The 18873-nt window shown below is 30.7% G+C and overlaps 1 protein-coding gene and 1 pseudogene across 2 annotated transcripts; one reads left to right on the plus strand and one right to left on the minus strand.

Moving 5' to 3' along the window:
- Positions 1-8152: 8152 nt before the first annotated feature.
- BDCG_17769 lies at positions 8153-8241 on the minus strand (annotated as a pseudogene). The gene has a single exon. The product of its transcript is annotated as a tRNA-OTHER (tRNA).
- Positions 8242-16196: 7955 nt separating this feature from the next.
- Positions 16197-18291, plus strand: BDCG_17770 (uncharacterized protein; the record flags this gene model as incomplete). The annotated part of the gene is made up of 5 exons (XM_045426836.1): positions 16197-16236; positions 16925-17224; positions 17269-17288; positions 17364-17767; positions 18096-18291. The coding sequence occupies 5 exons, from the start codon at positions 16197-16199 to the stop codon at positions 18289-18291; spliced, it is 960 nt and encodes a 319-aa protein (XP_045282514.1).
- Between the last annotated feature and the right edge of the window lie 582 nt (positions 18292-18873).

Genomic DNA, 18873 nt, shown 5'->3' on the forward strand with positions numbered 1-18873 from the left:
CTGTTCTCATCTCTGATTTTGTGATTTTTATACACTAACAATAATTCTTAGTTACTTCAGCATCAGAGATCATTCTGATTAAAAATAATAATACTGCTGAGACTACTCTCTTCTACTCTTAAGCTTCTTCTGTCACTTTCTCTTTCTCTTCTGTGAGAAAGATTGTATGCACACTGAGTTATAAGTATTCAGTCTCAGATAACTCTTGTCATTATTCATTCAGTTCTGTGCCTTCTTCTTCTTCTGTTTCTTTCATCTCTATTCTCTCTGCTCTGGCTTCTGATTCTGCAGATTCTGTGCTCTTCTTCAATTTCTCTACATGTACACATGTGTATTTCTATATTAGCATTTCAGTCAATCTTGTAATAAATGACATTAATGTTATACACAGAGCAGTAGAGAAATCAGAGACATGTATAATATTGTTATAAAAGCAGCTTGCAGCTCTTGAATCTCTCACAGATCTCAAGTTTTGAGATTTTCTTTGTTTTTAATGTTTTTCAGATGACATAATGTTGGAAATAGATTAAACATGTAGCATATGAAAATGAATAAAGTGTGTATAATAACATTTGTCTTTTACAGCTGACTCTTACAATTGATAATCAATTCATTATCTCTTTTCTTATACTTTTTCTTTATCTGCTAGTCACTACTCTTACATGACCTCTATATAATACAGTATTCAGTGACTAGATTTAGCAGCTTTCAACTTTTGTAATTCTGTCTTGTATATTATACTGTCTCTCTTCACCTGCTCAGATCACTACAGTAAACAGTTCATTGAAACTAATCTTACTCAATCTCTGAGCATTCTCAGAGATTGAGATAACTTGATCTTATATGTCTGTGAATGTTTCAGATAGTTCATCTTCTGTGATCTTCATAATTAAACTGATGTAAACAGTTGAATTTAACTCTGAATTTCTTTTTCTTCTGTAATCTGACTTATGTGCAAGTCTGCTGCTCTGAGACTGCTCTTTACTGTATTGCATCTGCTGTCTGTGATGTGTTATTATATAATCAGCTACAGTCTCATCACTTATTGAAGTATGACATTTGTCTGATTTCTTCATTACTTCTCATTCTTTTCTTATAATTATGAAAAGATCAGAATAAGTGAGATCATCTAATTTATAAGTGTCTATGATTTCTCTTACTTCTCAAGACTTTTCAATTGTAAGTCTCTTCTTTTTTAACACTGATAATAGTACTGCAGATGATCATAATTCACTCAGGTCTTACATCTTTGCTTTTATAAGTTATGAATCATTGATTAAGTTGTATAAGATTCATCCCTCTGATTCTTTCAATGTATACATTCTCAGAGAATGTGATTTGAGTATCTTATATAACTTAAACCACCTAGGTTGAAACTTCTCAGAACTCTCATTATGTATGAGAACTTACATTCTCATCTTGAGACTTGATTTCTTAACAAGTGAGTCTTGTATTCTTTTCAATTGAATTGCTTGATTCAGAAGTAACTTGTTAGCTTTTGCGCGTGTGTGACTGATCTCTTTTAATCTTGATTTCACATCTGCAACTGTTGTGTCTGCAACTGCTACTGTTATGTCTGTAACTACTCTCTCCCTCACCTTTTCTGAAGCATTCTTCAGAATGCGCGGGTGCAATTCATACAACAGGTAGAATGATGAATGCTTGAAGACTGCATGCTGTTGAATCTGCATGGCCAATAGTGCCTGCCTGAGATATTCATCTCATAGTCTTGTAGACTTACTCACTAGATATTTCATCAGCATGTTATTCAAGATTTCATTCAAGTGTTTCATCTTTCTGTTCATCTGCAGATGATATGATGTTGTTCTACAATGTCTTGTCTGTAACTGACTCATGAAATGCCTCATCACTTCTTCTATGAGATTCGCACCATTATCAGTTAGAATCTCATGCAGTATTTCATAGTTAATATAGATCTCATTATATAGGAACTTCATTATCATCTTCTCTGTCATCTCTGAAACTGCTTTTGCAACTGGCCAGCCAGTAGTGTAATCAATAGCAGTGATTATTCATTGATTTTCATTTAGTGTTTGTGATAATATGTCTATGAGATCCATCTTTCATTATTTGAATGATTGTATCATACACTTCATCTGATGTTGTGCTTCTTCATGTTCTAACCCTTTCTTAGATTCTTTTGTGATCTGACAATTCAGGCACTCATGAGTGTACATCTGAATGTCCTCAGTCATACTTGGCTAGTATACTCTTGATTTGAGTACACTCATGAGTTCAGGGCTTTCTAAGTGACTGAATTCTTTGTGCATGTGAGTCATCAAGTTATATTGAAATGAAGATTCTAGATAGAGAGCTTCTGTGTATTCTAGATTGCAGTAAAGCACAACATTGTTTTTCAATTTCTTCAGCTTGAAGTTCAGAAGCATCTCTTCTACTACTTTTGTAAGATGCTTATCATCTGACATCTTGTCATTCTTCAAGTGAGAGATCATGATATTCACTCATTCTGATTTCTTACATTCTCTCAGTGTGTTTAACACAAACATTTCTTATACCTGATTCACAGAACTCTCACTTATGAAATTGAGTCTGTGACTGATTATATCCAGCATCACTGCATCTGATTCTTTTCAGTATTTGATATAAAGATTGTACACTTGAAACTCTGAGATTCAATATACTAAGTGTTTGAAAGGTTTTATTGTTGATTATAGATAGACAAGGCTTTCATAATTCATAATCACTGTTGTCATATACCTGTTATCAATATATCTATCTCACAACACCAGTGTGTGCTTGATCACTAGCAATTCCTTTTCATACACTGAGTAATTAAGCTCAGCGCCTGATAGTTTCCTACTATTATACATCATCAGATGCAGCTTGCTGTCCTTACTCATCTGTAGAAGAGTGTCTTCAATAGCTCATTTAAATGTGTTCATCTCAATGTAGAAAGGTTTATCACAATCTGATTGAATAAGAACTGAAGATGTTATTATATGTTCTCTCAGTGTGAGAAAAGCCTCTTCACATGTGACATTTCAGATGATTGAACAAAACTTCTTCTTTCACAGATTTACATTCATTTCTCTTAAGAGATCTGAGAGTGATGCAGATATTTGTATGAAATCCTTGATGAACCTGCAGTAGTATGAGACCAACTTAAGAAACTGTTATATGTGATGTACATTTCTCAGCTGTGATCAATTTGCTATAACATTCAATTTCTCTGAGATGAGGTGTATACAGTCATCACTCACTACATGTTCTACAAACTTCAACTCTTTCATTTCAAACACACACTTGATTGATTTGATGTAGAGCTTATGCTCTGTCAGAATTGTAAGCACTTCATTGAGATGCTTCAGATATTTGTTATATGAGTTTGAAAAGACTAGAATGTTATCAAGGTATATGAGGCATGAGGTTTCATTCTGTTTATGAAGAATTGTATTCATCATCATTTAAAAGATGACAGGCACATTTGTCAGACTGAATGACATTGTCAGGAATTTAAACTTCTCTTATTACATATTAAACACAGTTCATGAGACTGACAGTTTGTCTATACAGATCTGCCAGTATTCTGAGAGAAGATTGATCTTTGATAGATATCAGGTATTTCTGACTGTATTCAACTGTTATTGAATTCATAGCAGTGAATATTCATTCTTGATCATAAGCTTGTTAAGTGCTTGATAATTGATACACATTCACCACTCTTCACTCACCTTTTTCACAAATAGGACTGGAAAGCCCCACATGCTTGATGAGAATTATATGAGATCACATTCTAGAAGGTCTGTGATCTGACACTTCTGTTCTTTGAGATGTGTTTGTGACAGAAAGTATGCATTCTGGTTGACTGGTTTTGCATCCTCTATATCAATCTCATGTACAAATTCTTGTTCCAGCAGCAATTCCAGTGAAAGATCTGTTTGAAAGATCTTTTCATGCTTCTTCAGAAGCTTCTTCATATGCTTATTCTTCTGCATATCTTTTATCTTGGTTTCCTCCACTTCTGGGTCCTGTATGACATACAGAATGCTTTCAGATGAGGTCTTGTGAATCATTCTCTTTGCTTGTTAATGTATAAGCAGATTTAACCCTTCTATATCAGAGATGTGAAATGTCCTTCTCATATCAGTTGATAGGATTGTATGAACCATTTTCTTCCTATCAGTCAAGTGCATATGATATGTACATCATTGAATCTGTGAATTGAACCTTTGGAATCAATTGAGTCTGAGAATAAGGTCATATTCCATGTTCTGCAGCTCTTGCACTCAAATATAGCAAGATCATTCTTCAAAGTGCAAGAGAACTCTTACTTTTACAGGTGATATCAAATATCAGTTATCAGATAATCTTATGTATTAAGGATTCTTCACTCAGCGGACTTCTTTCAATCTTCAGATTATATAATCATCAATATATTGCATCAAAGCTTCTGTATCTGCTAACACTTTTGCAGCTATCTCTCAATTCTTATTCAAGTGCTTCTTATACATTAACATTTCAGGTCTTAAGGCATTGAGATGAGCATTCACTTCATTCTTACCTGCATCTCAGTCAGAAGCCTGCTTCTTCTTTACATTCACAGGATTCAGAGAGTCATCTAACACAGGCATCTCTTTCACTTTGAAGACTTTTCATAGAATATCAGTGAGTGTCTCTGAGCTCACTGATTCTGCTAGTTTTTTGACTGCACATGCTGAGTGCAATCTTTTACATCATGATTTTAGCATCTGCAGTTGAAACAAGCTTGATGCTTACAATATCAAGGTTTTCACTCAGAGAATCTCTTTTTTAAGAGATTCAGTGCTTTAGTGATGACATTCAGATCTAGATTTATTATGTCTGAGTGTGTGACTTGTGTTATAGAAGTCTGATTACTCATTCTTCACTGAGATATACTCAATTACAGTATTTTCTATCACAATTGACTCACTTATTTCTGTACAATGAGAATGTTATATGCTTTCTTCACTGTGTCTGACTGTGAGATTAAGCATTTTCATTCTACTCTCAACTCAGGTGTAAGATTATGAATGAAGATCTGTAAACAGAAAGATGTTAAAAACTCTTTATTCAATATGAGATAGTATAAGCTGAAGTGTGTGAAGTACAATGTAAGATTACTCACTTATCTATACTCAGTAAAGTGTTTATAACACTTATCTTATATATTCACTTTCTCAAAGTTGTGCAAGATTCACTTGAAAAACTCATTTCATATTTATGAAAATGAATATTGCTCTGAGTCTGTAAGATTCATCTTTTCATCAGTTATTTATAATGACTTTGCTTTTCTGTGTAGAAATGCAGCAGATCTTAAGACTTGTTAAAATTCTGTTAACTGTCTGTCTGTAAGTTTATATTCAATTCAATAATATAATTGCATCTGACTTAGTCAGCTGATTACAGCATCATTTTTTCAGTTATTATTAAAGCTTAATAGCTCTGACAGATCTTCTGACTTGATATATTTCATACTCAGATTCTCATTCTGCACAGTGATCTCTGATGATGTGTATACTTCTGAAGAGATTGTGAATAATTATGATGAGATCTCTAGGTTTGATATAGTCATCTATCTGTGTAAATATTCAATCTCCTGCTGCAGACCTAAGATCTGGTTTTCTCTATTCTTATTAATGATGATAATTGTGTCAGTGAAGCTCTTCATAGTGAATGCTTAGTCTGCAGTGAATGTCAATTGTTGTTTAACCTCTGTCTCAGTCTGTCACTGTGTATACAAGGTCTCAATCTTGTTTAGAATCCTTGTATGTGTACAGAGCTTTGATTCTGATTCAGTAGTTTCAGCTGCTTTTCTTACTGCTTTGAGTAAATCCTCTGAGAGGTTCTGCATATCTTTCAGTTCAGGTAGCAGAGAAGAATGTTGTTTGTATCAGTTAGAAGAGGTATTCATTTCAGTGGTTTCTGATTGATTGTATAATGTCTATCATTATATCACTATATCACTGTATTATTATATCACTATATCATTCTATCACTATATTATTATATGATTTCTGTTATCATCATACAACTCCGGTGGTGACCACCTCTCTCTTTTATCCCTTTGAGTGGAGAGTGATCTTCTTTGAATCTGATTCATTGCTCTCATTCCTTTTCTCACATCTCATTCATTCGCATACATGGCATTCGCCTGAGTGTGAAGTTTTCCCTCAATAAGTGAAGCAGCAGCATCAATTGAATGCTCTTTCACTCACTGCTCTTTGTACACTATCTTTTGAGGTGTTCTAGGACCACACTGACATGATAACTATGAATCACTTTGTAGGTGGAATTATCATGCCCTGGAGAAGCCTGCGCTTCTCACTGGTTTTTAGACATGCTACCAGATGTGATTCAAAGATTGCTTAAGCCAGTGTATGATTACAGGTGTACGCCGGCTTCTTATATATTGTAATATCATATGCTAATTTAATTAGCGGCTGCTATGGCCCCTTTACACTTGTACGCGTACGCTAGTAGTTCGGAAGCGGCCGCGGTATTATCCGACGGTCGTACGTTCTTCCGAACCACAATTGTAAGGATTTTATTAATTTATCTTAAAAATCAATTTTAGTTTATTAGATTCTCTTCAAAAATCTAATCTAGTTACTGAACTAGTGTGAAAGAAATCAGGTGTTTTATACATAAAAGTCTTTTATTCTTCTTTTGAAATAGTCTGACTAACTTTTTAATTGAAAATAGACTTATAAATCTCTCAATTGAAACAGTCTGATCAACTTGTCAGTGAGTGAGAAAAACAAGTTCAAAAATACACTTAGTTAATGTAGAAAAGAATGCTTTCTCAAATACTATTTCTAAGATTGAAATTCTGAAGAGAAGAAAGAAAGAAGATTTAGAGAAATAATAAGTTCTTAAAATACAGAAACTTGAAAAAGTAAGTAAAGTTCTTGAAAAACAGTGTCTGAGTGAGATGAATGAAAAAGTTCTGTTAATTCTTCATACTCAGACTAGACAACTACAGAAGATGATCAAGTTCAAACTTGAGATTTTAAACACAGTTCAAAAAACATTGAAAATTTCTAGTATAATTACTGACTCTTCATCTTACTTTTTTTCTTTCTCTACTTCTTCTTCTTCTTTCTTGAATCAGAAGAAAACATAAAGTTAAACAGTTGAATCTACTCTCTCTAAATCTACTATCTCAAAACCTGCTTAAAATACTGAGAAAACTGAAAAGAATACTACTCATGCTTCTATTGATAGAAAAGTAGAGAAAAAAATGTAAAAAGAGAAAAACTTTCAAATCTTCAGAAATAGAAGACTTATTCTTAAAGTCTCAAATCAGAATATCTTACAGAGAAACAAGCTAAACTTAAATCTTATTTTCAGAATCAGAAATGAAATTAATCAGCAGTTCTTTTCTCAGTTAATAACTGATATTAAATTTCAAAAATTAGTTATAGCTTCAATTAAGTCATTCTTCTTTGAAAATTTCATCATTCTGACTACAATGTCTGAATTTAATTCAGAATTCCTTATTCAGAATAAGAATCTCTGAAAATCAGTAATAGAATCTTTGTTAAACATAATAATTCTATCTGAGAGAGATGAAAAGTGAGATAAATTCATTCTTTATAATATTTCAGTTGAAATTTTTGACTGTGAAGAAGAAATACTACTTCTCAAAAATAAATTAGAAGAATACAATTCTATTCAATTGAGAAAAGAGTCTGTATAACTAAATTCAATTAAGTTCAGATAAAGTAGAAGAAATATCTCTGTTCTAGTATATATAAAGATACTTAAACAATCAACAATCTCTGAAGTAAGAGTAGTAGATTTGAAAATGAGAGTTCATAATACAAAGACTCAAGAATGAATCTCAAAGCTTAAACACAGTGTTATTATTATTATTATTATTATTCTTTCATTATACTCATATGCAAGCGGAGCTTATGATGAGTCCTTGCGTGATGTTAAATACAGGTCAAGTGTTGGTTATACAGGAGGAAATACAGGTGTTGAGACCACGCCAAGATAACAAGAACATAGGAAATACAAAGGAGTGACAATTAGATACATGCGATAATAACTTCCCAGCCCAGGAACATAGAGCGATTTTATTGAAGCGATTTGTACACCTCTGTATTTATTAGGAACCTGAGGTGCTTGAGTTCCGGATTTAATGTATCCCCTGCGGGTTTCGAACCCACGCGCCTTGGTTTCCCACGCCAAGGTGCTACCAGGTGGCCGCATTAACCATTCAGCCACCAGGGCTTAAACACAGTGTTTAAACTGTCAAAGATATGAATACTTTGCAATCTCTTGTTTTAAAGACTTAAAATATGCATTCTATGCTAGAGATTATAAAACTAGTAAGTATAAATATGAAACATGCTTAAAAAGAGATAGAATATATTAATATACTCTACTTAAATGCTCTAATTGTAAAGAAAAACATGCATCTAGCTCAAAAGAATGCATGTTTACTTCAAGAACTTCAAAGAACTGAAGAAAAGATGAAGCTCAAAGTTAAACTAGAACTGAAGAGAATACTCAAGTTAGTAAATCTACAACTGCAAGCTTAAAAAGAAGAAACTCTTAGCTATTTAAATATTCAAACTTCAATTCTTCAGCTAAATATAAACAGAATTTGAATTCTCAAACTTCTATTAAGATTAGAGAATTGAGAAATGACTCTGATAATAAACTAGATAGAATGTAAGCAGTTAAGATTCCTGCTTTTCAAAATAGTTATAATCTACTATCTGATAATAGTAATTAGATTCTACTCTATCTCTACTGTCTTTTAGTATGAATATATAAAAAAAATAATAAAAAAAGTTTCAAAACTCTTCAAAAATCACATTTATTCAAAACAATGTAAATAGAAACTTAAATTATATTTATTCTTATCTTCAAATTATATTTGAATAAAAAGTGAATTTTATACTTCTTCAGAAACTTAATCTTAATACTGAGTAAAAATACATTATTTCTTATTAAAGCTACTACTACTTTCTATCTCAAAAGTCTGAGATAAAGTCAAGAGTAGTGATCTATGAAAGAAAGAGATTAAGATATTAATTTAATCTAAGATTTGATATTATGTCTGACTCTGATATTCTAGTGAGTGATATTATAGATAAAGAGAATAAGTTCAATACTATACAGCTTATAAATATCTATAATGAAAAGTTCTTGAAGAAAAATATCAATATCTGAAGAATTAATAGAGGATTTTTAAACATAACTTCATTAAAAAACTCTATAATTATACAGGATTTCAATGCATATCATCTCTGATAAAATTCAGAATACAAAAGAGCAGTAAGAGTAGATAAATTAGTTAAATGAATCTTTGAGTATTTAATAGATCTAATTAACAAGTCTAATCAATAAACATTCTTTAGAAAAGATATGAAATAGAAATCTGTTATAGATTTAATCTTTATATTACAAAATCTAATTGAAAAAAGACTTATAAACTGATTTATTAATTCAAATGAGACATCAGAATCAGATCATGAGATTATTTAATTTAATATTAAACTAAGTGAAAAATAAATAAGTGAAAATTCTCTGCTCTCTAATCAGTATAACTTTGAAAATGCTGATTGAAAAGTAGTTGAAGAAAGTATAAAACTGTTAAAATCTAATAAACAGAGTGAGCTCTATTTAAATCTCAATCAAGATATTTCAAATGAAATACTTAAGAATAGAGTAAAGCTTATTACATCTAATATTCTAATAAGTGTTAAAGATAATATTTCAAAGAAAAAGTCTTCTGAGTATTTCAAATCTTGATAAAATAAGAATATCATATCTAAAAGAAAACAATTAGTCACTGTTAAAAGAGATTGCTAGAATGATATAATATCTAATAAAGAGTTCAAAGCTGTCAGAAATGAATATTTTTCAGATATTAAAAGAGTTAAAACAGACTGCTGAAACAAATTTCTTGAAGAAGTATAAGAAAAAGAAGTTTTTAAAGCTTTTAACTATATTAAAATGAGAAGTGTAGCAAAACTTTCAGTCTTAAAATATGAGTTACAGAATGAATCATATACAGCAAATTCTTTTAAGAAAAAATGTCAAGATTTTATAAGAATTCTCTTTCAAAATACATCAGATTCAGATTGATAGAAAGAGAGTATATCACTTTATAACTATATTAATGAAAATAACTGAGAATAATCTGAACTTATATAAGATGAATTAGAGTCAGTTATCTTCTCAAGTTCAATTAAAACTACTGCAGAGTCTGATTCAATTAATCACTTAATTATTCAACATATATATTTCTAGTTGAAGAATGAATATTTTGAGCTCTTTTTCAATCTCTTGAAAAATAGTTATTATTCTAAATACTGAAGAGAAGTCACTGAAGTGATTCTTGTAAAACCTAATAGAAAAACTTTAATTTCTAAGTTATATAGAGTAATATCTCTATTAAACTGTCTGAGAAAGATTTTAGAAAAGATAATAACTCTAGACTATCTTTTACAAGCTCTATTAATAATTCTCTTCTATTTAGTGAATAAATGAGAGATAGAAAATAATACTCTGTAATTAACACTATTCTCTCAGTTATTTATAATATTTAAATAGCAAAGTATGAAGATCTGATCTCAACTGCAGTTTTTGTTAATACAAAAGATATATTTAATCATGTTTTAAAGTCAAAGATAATTCAGACTTTGAAGATATTAAAACTGTCACTTTCTCTAATGAAATGAGATAACTGTTTTATATCTAAAAGAATTATACAACTTTTCTTTGATGAAATGAAATAAGATAAAACTGAGATAATAATAGAAATACTGTAAAAATCTTCAATCTCACTCATTTTATTTGTAATATACACTGTATATCTATTCAAGAATAAAGATATGAAAATAGTGAGATCTTTAAGTTATATGAATAATATTGATCTAGTCTACAGTTCAAAAATAATTAAAGAGAATTTAGAAATGATTGAAAAAGTAATAAAGAAAATCTTTATTAGAGCAGATATTAATTTAATTTAATTTAATATAAATAAAACTGAGTTAATTCATTTCTTTTCTAAATTCAATGAGAAAAAACTATATCTAACTCTTTTAAATAAGAAGATTAAACCCAGTTTGAATGTTAAATAATTAAAAGTTTGATTAAACTCTAAGTTAAATTTTAAATATTATATTCAATAAAGAAGTATTAAGACAGAAAGACTATTAAATAGTATAATCAGACTATTAAATACAGAGAGAAATCTATTCTTTCAGACTATAAGACAGTTATAAATATTCTGTATTATCTCAGTAGCTGATTATGAAGTTCAAGTTTAATAAAATAATTAAGAGAATTTCACTGAACTCTTTCAAAGTCTGTAAAACAGAGTTTTGAGAAGAATTCTGAGAGTATTTAAATCATCTTCTATTAAAGTAATGAAAATTAAAGCTTCAATTCTCTCTTCTACTATTAGATTTGAAAAGATCTGTATGAACTATACTCTGAGAGTTATAAAGATAAGCTTAAATTATATAATCAGAGAAAGAGTCTCTTCTTCATTTTCATTAATTAACTCTGAAGATTAACTGAATTGAAATAGATTTCTTAATTGAAATGAAAATAATTCTCTAAGAAAAATACTCTCTTAACTATACAGACTATACTCACTGATTAAAAATCAATTTTCTTTATTAAATATTGAAAAAGTTAATTATGAGAAGATATTTCTCTGAAGAGAAAAGCTTGAATCTCTTATAGACTTGTAAATAAGTGAACTATCTAAATGAAGAGAATATAAACAGTATTTGAAAAGAATTTCTATGATTAATATAAAAGACCCTATTCTGATTTATTCAGATAACTTAAAAAATGAGAATTTAAATATATTAGATACAGATATTGCTTATACTGAAGATAATATCAATTTTATCTCAGATTTCTGAAACTTAGACTGTGAATCTGAAGTCTTTGATACTGAACTATTTATAATAGTGAAAGCTTTCAAACTCATTGAAATAAAATCTTATAAAAGAGAAAATAGTTTGAAAAAGATATAAATCTTCTCTGATAATCAAGCTGTTTTAAAAAGACTTAGAAATAGTCAGATTTATAATAATTAAATGAATCTTGAACTGATTTTAAACTCTGTTTTCAAAATTTAAAAGAGAAGAATATTAAAACTAATAATTTATCTATACTAAGTTTCTACTTATATGAATATTTCTAACAATGAATAGACTGATTCAGCTGTAAAAAAGAGTTCAGAATTAAGTAAATATATTTAAAAAATTATATTCTAATCTTTTATAAAGAGAAAGATAAAAGAATCTTATTTAAATAAGTAAAATACAAGCTGATAGAAATAAAAGAAGAGTATATATTATTCAAAATTTAAAATAAAATTCAAGTGAAAATCTTATTTAATTAAATATAAAAAGAAAATATTCTCATCTATAATATAGCTGAAACTAGACTGATCATGTAACTGTGTCTGAGATCAGAACTAGATTTTTTGATAGTCTCATTATCAATTTAACTGATCTTATTACACAGTTTTAACATTAGATAGTAGTCTTATAAGTTATACTGTCTCAGTAAAACTTACTGTCTACTCTAGTCACATTTTTCAAATGAGATCATGATTTTCACTTCTCAATTTAAATTATTTTTACTGCTTTAAATGACTTTAAATCTCATTTGAGTATTATCAAAAAGTTTTACTTTTTAAAAAATTAAAAATAGTCTAAAAAAAACCTTAAAATGTGTAAAAATATTAACTTTATGTCAAGAATGAGACTAAATGAGATTAAATGAGATCACTTTCTCATTTCTTTCAAGTCATGATTTCATTTTAAGATCTGATATATAGTCACTTTACATGTTTTTTTGAAAGCTAGTCCCAGTGGGATTCATGCCAAGAAATGTATGAGATCAGATCAAATGAGACTAAATGTGAAATTCATGATTTCAGCAGCCAGTCTAGCTTAAACTAAAATATAGCTATTTTAAATCTTATATATAAAGATTTAATAATAGATTTAATTTAATAGAATGCTTATTCTATAATATAAATAAGAATTCTGAGTATATTATAATATACTGTGTATTATATAATAGTCTCAGAGTCAGATTGAAAGAGAAGTATAATTTAAATTAATTAAATATAAGATTCTTATTCTTAACTAAGATAGAAATTAAATACTTAATAGACTTTTCATCAGAAACTCAAGTAGTTATAAGAAAATAACTAAATTCAGAAATATCTGAATATAAAGAGAAGAAAATTAATCAGATATAGTCTGTTAAAATAACTATATACTATCTTTTAATAATTTATTTTATTATAGTCTCTCTTTACTTTACTTTTTTCTTTCTATTCTTTTCTATCTATTTATTTAATATATCTATCTTTAAGACTGTATTCTCTTTTCTTTTGTCATGATATTATTAAATGATTTTAAAGTATTAGAAGATATTAAAATAATGTAATTTATAAACAGTTTTTATATTCTGAGCTGGAATTTTCTGATTTTATATATCTGAAATTGATAAATGTATAATAGTTGACTTTATAGATATAGGAAAAACTCTTTTCAGAACTCATCAGATTCAGATTCAGAGAAAGAGAAAGAGAATATATCATTTCTCAACTATATTAATGAAAATGACTGGAAATGACCTGATCTTATACAAGATGAATTAGAGTCAGTTATCTTCTCAAGTTCTGTTAAAACTGCTGCAGGGCCTGATTCAATTAATCACTTAATTATTCAAAATACATATTTCTACTTAAAGAATGAATATTTTGAGCTCTTTTTCAATTTCTTGAAAAATGAATATCATTCTGAATGCTGAAGAGAAGTCACTGAAGTGATTCTTGCAAAACCTAATAGAAAAACTTCAATTTCTAAGTTATATAGAGTAATATCTCTATTAAACTGTCTAGAAAAGGTTTTAGAAAAGATAATAACTACTTAACTATCTTTTATAAGCTCTATTAATAACTCTCTTTTATTCAGTGAATAAATGAGAGATAGAAAACAATGTTCTGTAATTAACACTGTTCTCTCAGTTGTTTATAATATTTAAATAGCAAAGCATGAAGATCTGGTCTCAACTGCAGTTTTTATTGATATAAAAGAAGTATTTAATCATGTTTCAAAGTCAAAGTTAATTCAGATTTTGAAGATGTTAAAACTGTCACTTTCTCTAATAAAATGAGTTTACTATTTTATGTCTAAAAGAATCATACAACTTTTCTTTGATGAAATGAAATAAGATAAGACTGAGATAAAAATAGAAGTGCTGTAAGAATCTTCAGTCTTACTCATTTTATTTATAATATACACTGTATATCTATTCAAAGATAGAAATATGAAAATAGTGTGATCTCTAAGTTATGTAGATGATATTGATCTAGTCTACAGCTCAAAAACTATCAAAGAGAATTTGAAAGTGATTGAAAAAGCTGCAAAGAAAATCTTTGTCAGAGCAGATATCAATTAAATTCAATTTAATATGAATAAAACTGATTTAATTCATTTCTTTTCTAGATTCAATGAGAAAGAACTATCTCTAACTCTTTTAAATAGAGAGATTAAACTCAGTTTAAATGTTAAATAATTAGAAGTATGATTAAACTTCAAGTTGAATTTTAAATATCATATTCAACAAAGAACTGTCAAGGCAGAAAGACTATTAAATAACATTATCAGACTATTAAATATAGAGAGAGATCTATTCTTCCAGACTATGAGATAGTTATATATAGTCTGTATTATCTCAGTAGCTGATTATAGAGTTCAAGTTTGATAGAATAATTAAGGAAATTTCACTGAACTCTTTCAAAGTCTGTAAAACAGAGCTTTGAGAAGAATTCTGAGAGTATTCAAATTATCTTCTATTAAAGCAATGAAAATTGAAGCCTCAATTTCTTCTTCTACTATTAGATTTAAAAAGATCTGTATGAACTATACTCTGAGAGTTATAAAGATAAGCTTAAATTATATAATCAGAGAAAGAGTCTCTTCTTTATTGTCATTAATTAACTCTGAAAGTGAACTGGATTAGAAATAGATTTCTTGATTGAAAATGAAAATAATTCTTCAAAGAAAATGTCTTCTCAACTGTACAGACTATACTCACTGATTAAAAATCAATTTTCTTCTTTAAATATTGAAAAAGTTGATCATGAGAAGTTATCTCTCTGAAGAGAAAAGCTTGAATCTCTTATAGACTTATAAATAAGTAAACTATCTAAAGAGAAAAAATATGAACAGTATTTGAAGAGAATTTCTACAATTAATATAAAAGACTCTATTCTGATTTATTCAGATAACTTAAAAAATGAGAATTTAAATAAATTAAATGCAGACATTGCTTATACTGAAGATAATATTAATTTTATCTCAGATTTCTGAAATTTAAACTGTGAATCTGAAGTCTTTGACACTGAACTATTTATAATAGTGAAAGCTTTTAAACTTATTGAAATAAAATCTTATAAAAAAGAAAATAGTTTAAAAGAGAATGAGATTCTTATTCTCAACTGAGACAGAAATTAAATACTTAATAGACTTTCTATCAGAAACTTAAGCAGTTATAAGAAAATGACTGAATTCAGAAATATCTGAATATGAAGAGAAGAAAATTGATCAGATATAATCTATTAAAACAGTTATATACTATTTTTTAATAATTTATTTTATTACAGTCTCTCTTTATTTTACTTTACTTTTTTCTTTCTATTCTTTTCTATCTATCTATTTAATATATCTATCTTTAAGACTGTGTTCTCTTTTCTTTTATCATATTAAATAATTTTGAAGTATCAGAAGATGTTAAAATACTGCAATTTATAAACAGTTTTTATATTCTGAGCTGAAATTTTCTGATTTTACATATCTGAAATTAGTGAATGTATAATAGTTAACTTTATAGATATAGAAAAAACTCTGAGAACTTTTAATTCTCAGATAAATATCATAGTCTCTGACTGTATACATCTATAATTGAAGAATAATAATAATAATAATAATATAGAAAAAACTCTGAGAACTAAAAGTTCTCAGATAGATGTTATAGTCTCTGACTGTATATATAAGAATAATAATAATAATAATAATCTACATTCTTATCACAGCATTGCAAATCTTTGATAATTTCTATTCAGATTGATTAATACTGTTAAATTCAGCACTGTAAAAAGCTTTCTTACAGCCTCAGTGACTGAATGATTAATGTGGCCACTCAGTACCACCTTGGTTGTGGGAAACCAAGGTATGTGAGTTTGAAACCCGCAGAGAATACATTAAATCCAGAACTCAAGCACCTCAGATTTCTAATAAATACAGAGGTCAGAGGTGTACAAACCACTTCAATAAATTGCTCTATGTTCCTGGGATGAGAAGTTATTATCACATGTATCTAATTGTCACTCCAGTAAGCTCATTCAGAGACCACTATCACCCCTCATACCTGCTCACTTCCTTTACTTCACTTTCACCCCACCTACACACAACACAATGGTCTCCTCAAAACCTCATCACCGTCATTAGTCGCTATGGAGAGCATCATGCATACATTGCGCTGTCCAATCATCATTCGGTGCACAGCGGCAGGACAAGGCGAAGGGTAGATTCTATTGCATCATGGAGAAATTCAACGTTTTAAAGGATATCATTAACAGCCAATATAACCACTGTCTAGTTGTCCAATATACCCATGAGTACTCATGCTCTGCGGAGTCTAAGGACATGTATCTACATGCCTTCTTCAATATCATGCCCGTTACCTAAATGGCAATGAAGACATCCACTTCAGCAATGAGAACCTTGAACAGCAGCTTCGCGAGGCCTTCATTGAATTTGCAGAATACCTCCTTGACAACTTTTTTCTTCTGTGTAAGCTTGGTTTGCTGCCCTCTTATCTGTTGACTGCTGCTAATACCCTCAAGTGAAAAGTGCAGGTAAAAAGCCTCCTCAGCCATCTCCAGCCCCCCATTCTACAGCACGAAGAGCATTAGGAACAAGGGTTTGCTGGAACACCAGATCGACTATCTTCCCTTCGGGGTGCCTGCCTTGTCCGACCCACCACCGCTGTGTGATATCACGAAAGTTTGACTTCAAGGAGGCTGCAACGCGAGTTCAGAAGAACGACGATGGTGTAAGAGATAATGATGGAGCTTTGCTCAAGGATGACCCGCAAGCATTTGAGACCCCGCAAGTGGCCCATATACTCCCACATTCTCTCATGAAGATTGAAGACGGTTCTGAATTGATTTGTCTCTCTACAAGGTTAATTTCCCTTTAGCTTACTGGTCTAAACTCAAAGTAAGGAGGCTCTCATAGCGATCCTGAACATGTTTGACAGTGGCGTCGCGCATGTGATTGAAGGTTGTGAGATAGACCGGCCTTTCAACGCCATCTCTTACGCCTACTCTCCATAATCTCTTTGGGGGCTTTCAAATGTTCTTTGAGCCGGTCTCAACCCAACTGCCTCATGTCTACAAAATCGGCTCATATCTCCTACCCTTCCTCTTGCGAGATCCAGTATTGCCAGTAACTCGAGAGCTATACCTTTCAGAGGAAAGAACAATTGACCTTCCTCTGCCTCAACTCCTAGCAATCCATAGTGCCATTGCTCATGTCCTTCACCTCTTCGCCTCTGGTGAATACATTGATAGGCTTCTGCGGAATCAAGAGGAGATAGGCGTGAAGGCAGATGGGTCTACTGAACTGGGCCGCCTCATCAAACTTAGACTCTCTGGGTGGATAACTAGTGGTTGTCTGAGCCACTTGTTGACACCATGGTTTGATATCCCAATTGTGAATGTCTCAGCTATGTTTAGTTGTATTTTATGGACATTCTGAACAGGGTACAGACCGGACTAGGTCTTTGATGGTGGTTACTGCCTGCTTTATTATATTTACGCTCTGTAGCGTCTGGATATGTTATTGTCATGATTAACGTATATTATTATGTAGGAAACTTTTCCCGGTTCCCACGGTTCTATATAGTCTCTCCACAATAGTAAGATTTGTAAGGCTTGCCTTTAGGTGGAACCTTCACACCAATAACGTACCGACTTCCAGGGCCCGATTTTGCTATTCTTCAAAGAAGCTACAACATCTATATAGTGAGAATAACTCCAATATACTTATGTATGATGACGGCGATCTATCAGTGAACAACCAAGCTGCTGGTCAAGGTCCCGCTCCCCAAACACTTGAATTCAGCACCAGCCGTCAATCTAATTCTTCGGAGTGTGAGATGTTGGGCATTAAGAAAACAACTATTACCATTCTTGTGTTCATTCACCTGGGCTTGATCTAGCTCACTTCTTCACTGGTGGTTCCATTTCCTCCTCATCTCCCATTCTTGGCGGTTCTTTATAGAATGCAGTGTTCAACAGACCTGGGTGCAATTTAATTTATGCCCTTACAACAAAGAGAGGGAGAGATGGTGAACAGGGGGGTAGCTCTTACACCAATTTTCAGTTTCAAACTCTGATTGCCTCTCTCAGGTGATATTTTCATGACTCAATTCTGATGCTCTCCTCTATTCTCTTTCCCTTTCAACGGGGTGCGATCACCTTTCTTGATATATGTGCTGCTTGAGTGGTTCGTAGCCTAAGCTCTGGAGTAGGGGAGAGCTAGCTGTCCACCATAGTGTGTATAGCCTCTAGACGCTCTGGAATGGGGATAATCTTCTGCTTTGAGACGCATGTCAGAGAGAGCCGCAGAATTCAGCATGTACAGATTGCTGGCAGAGTGATAAGCCAGGTAAAGAAGAGTATTCAGATATCAGACCTGACTTTGAGAGGTGTTAAGAGTAGCTAGGCAATGAATAATAAGTGGAATTGAGCTTTGACATAGAAGAATTGTGATTGGAGTTGTTAATCAATCAATTGATGTG

The sequence above is a fragment of the Blastomyces dermatitidis genome, assembly GCF_000003525.1.
Source record: "Blastomyces dermatitidis ER-3 genomic scaffold supercont1.11, whole genome shotgun sequence".
Classification (NCBI taxonomy): domain Eukaryota; kingdom Fungi; phylum Ascomycota; class Eurotiomycetes; order Onygenales; family Ajellomycetaceae; genus Blastomyces; species Blastomyces dermatitidis.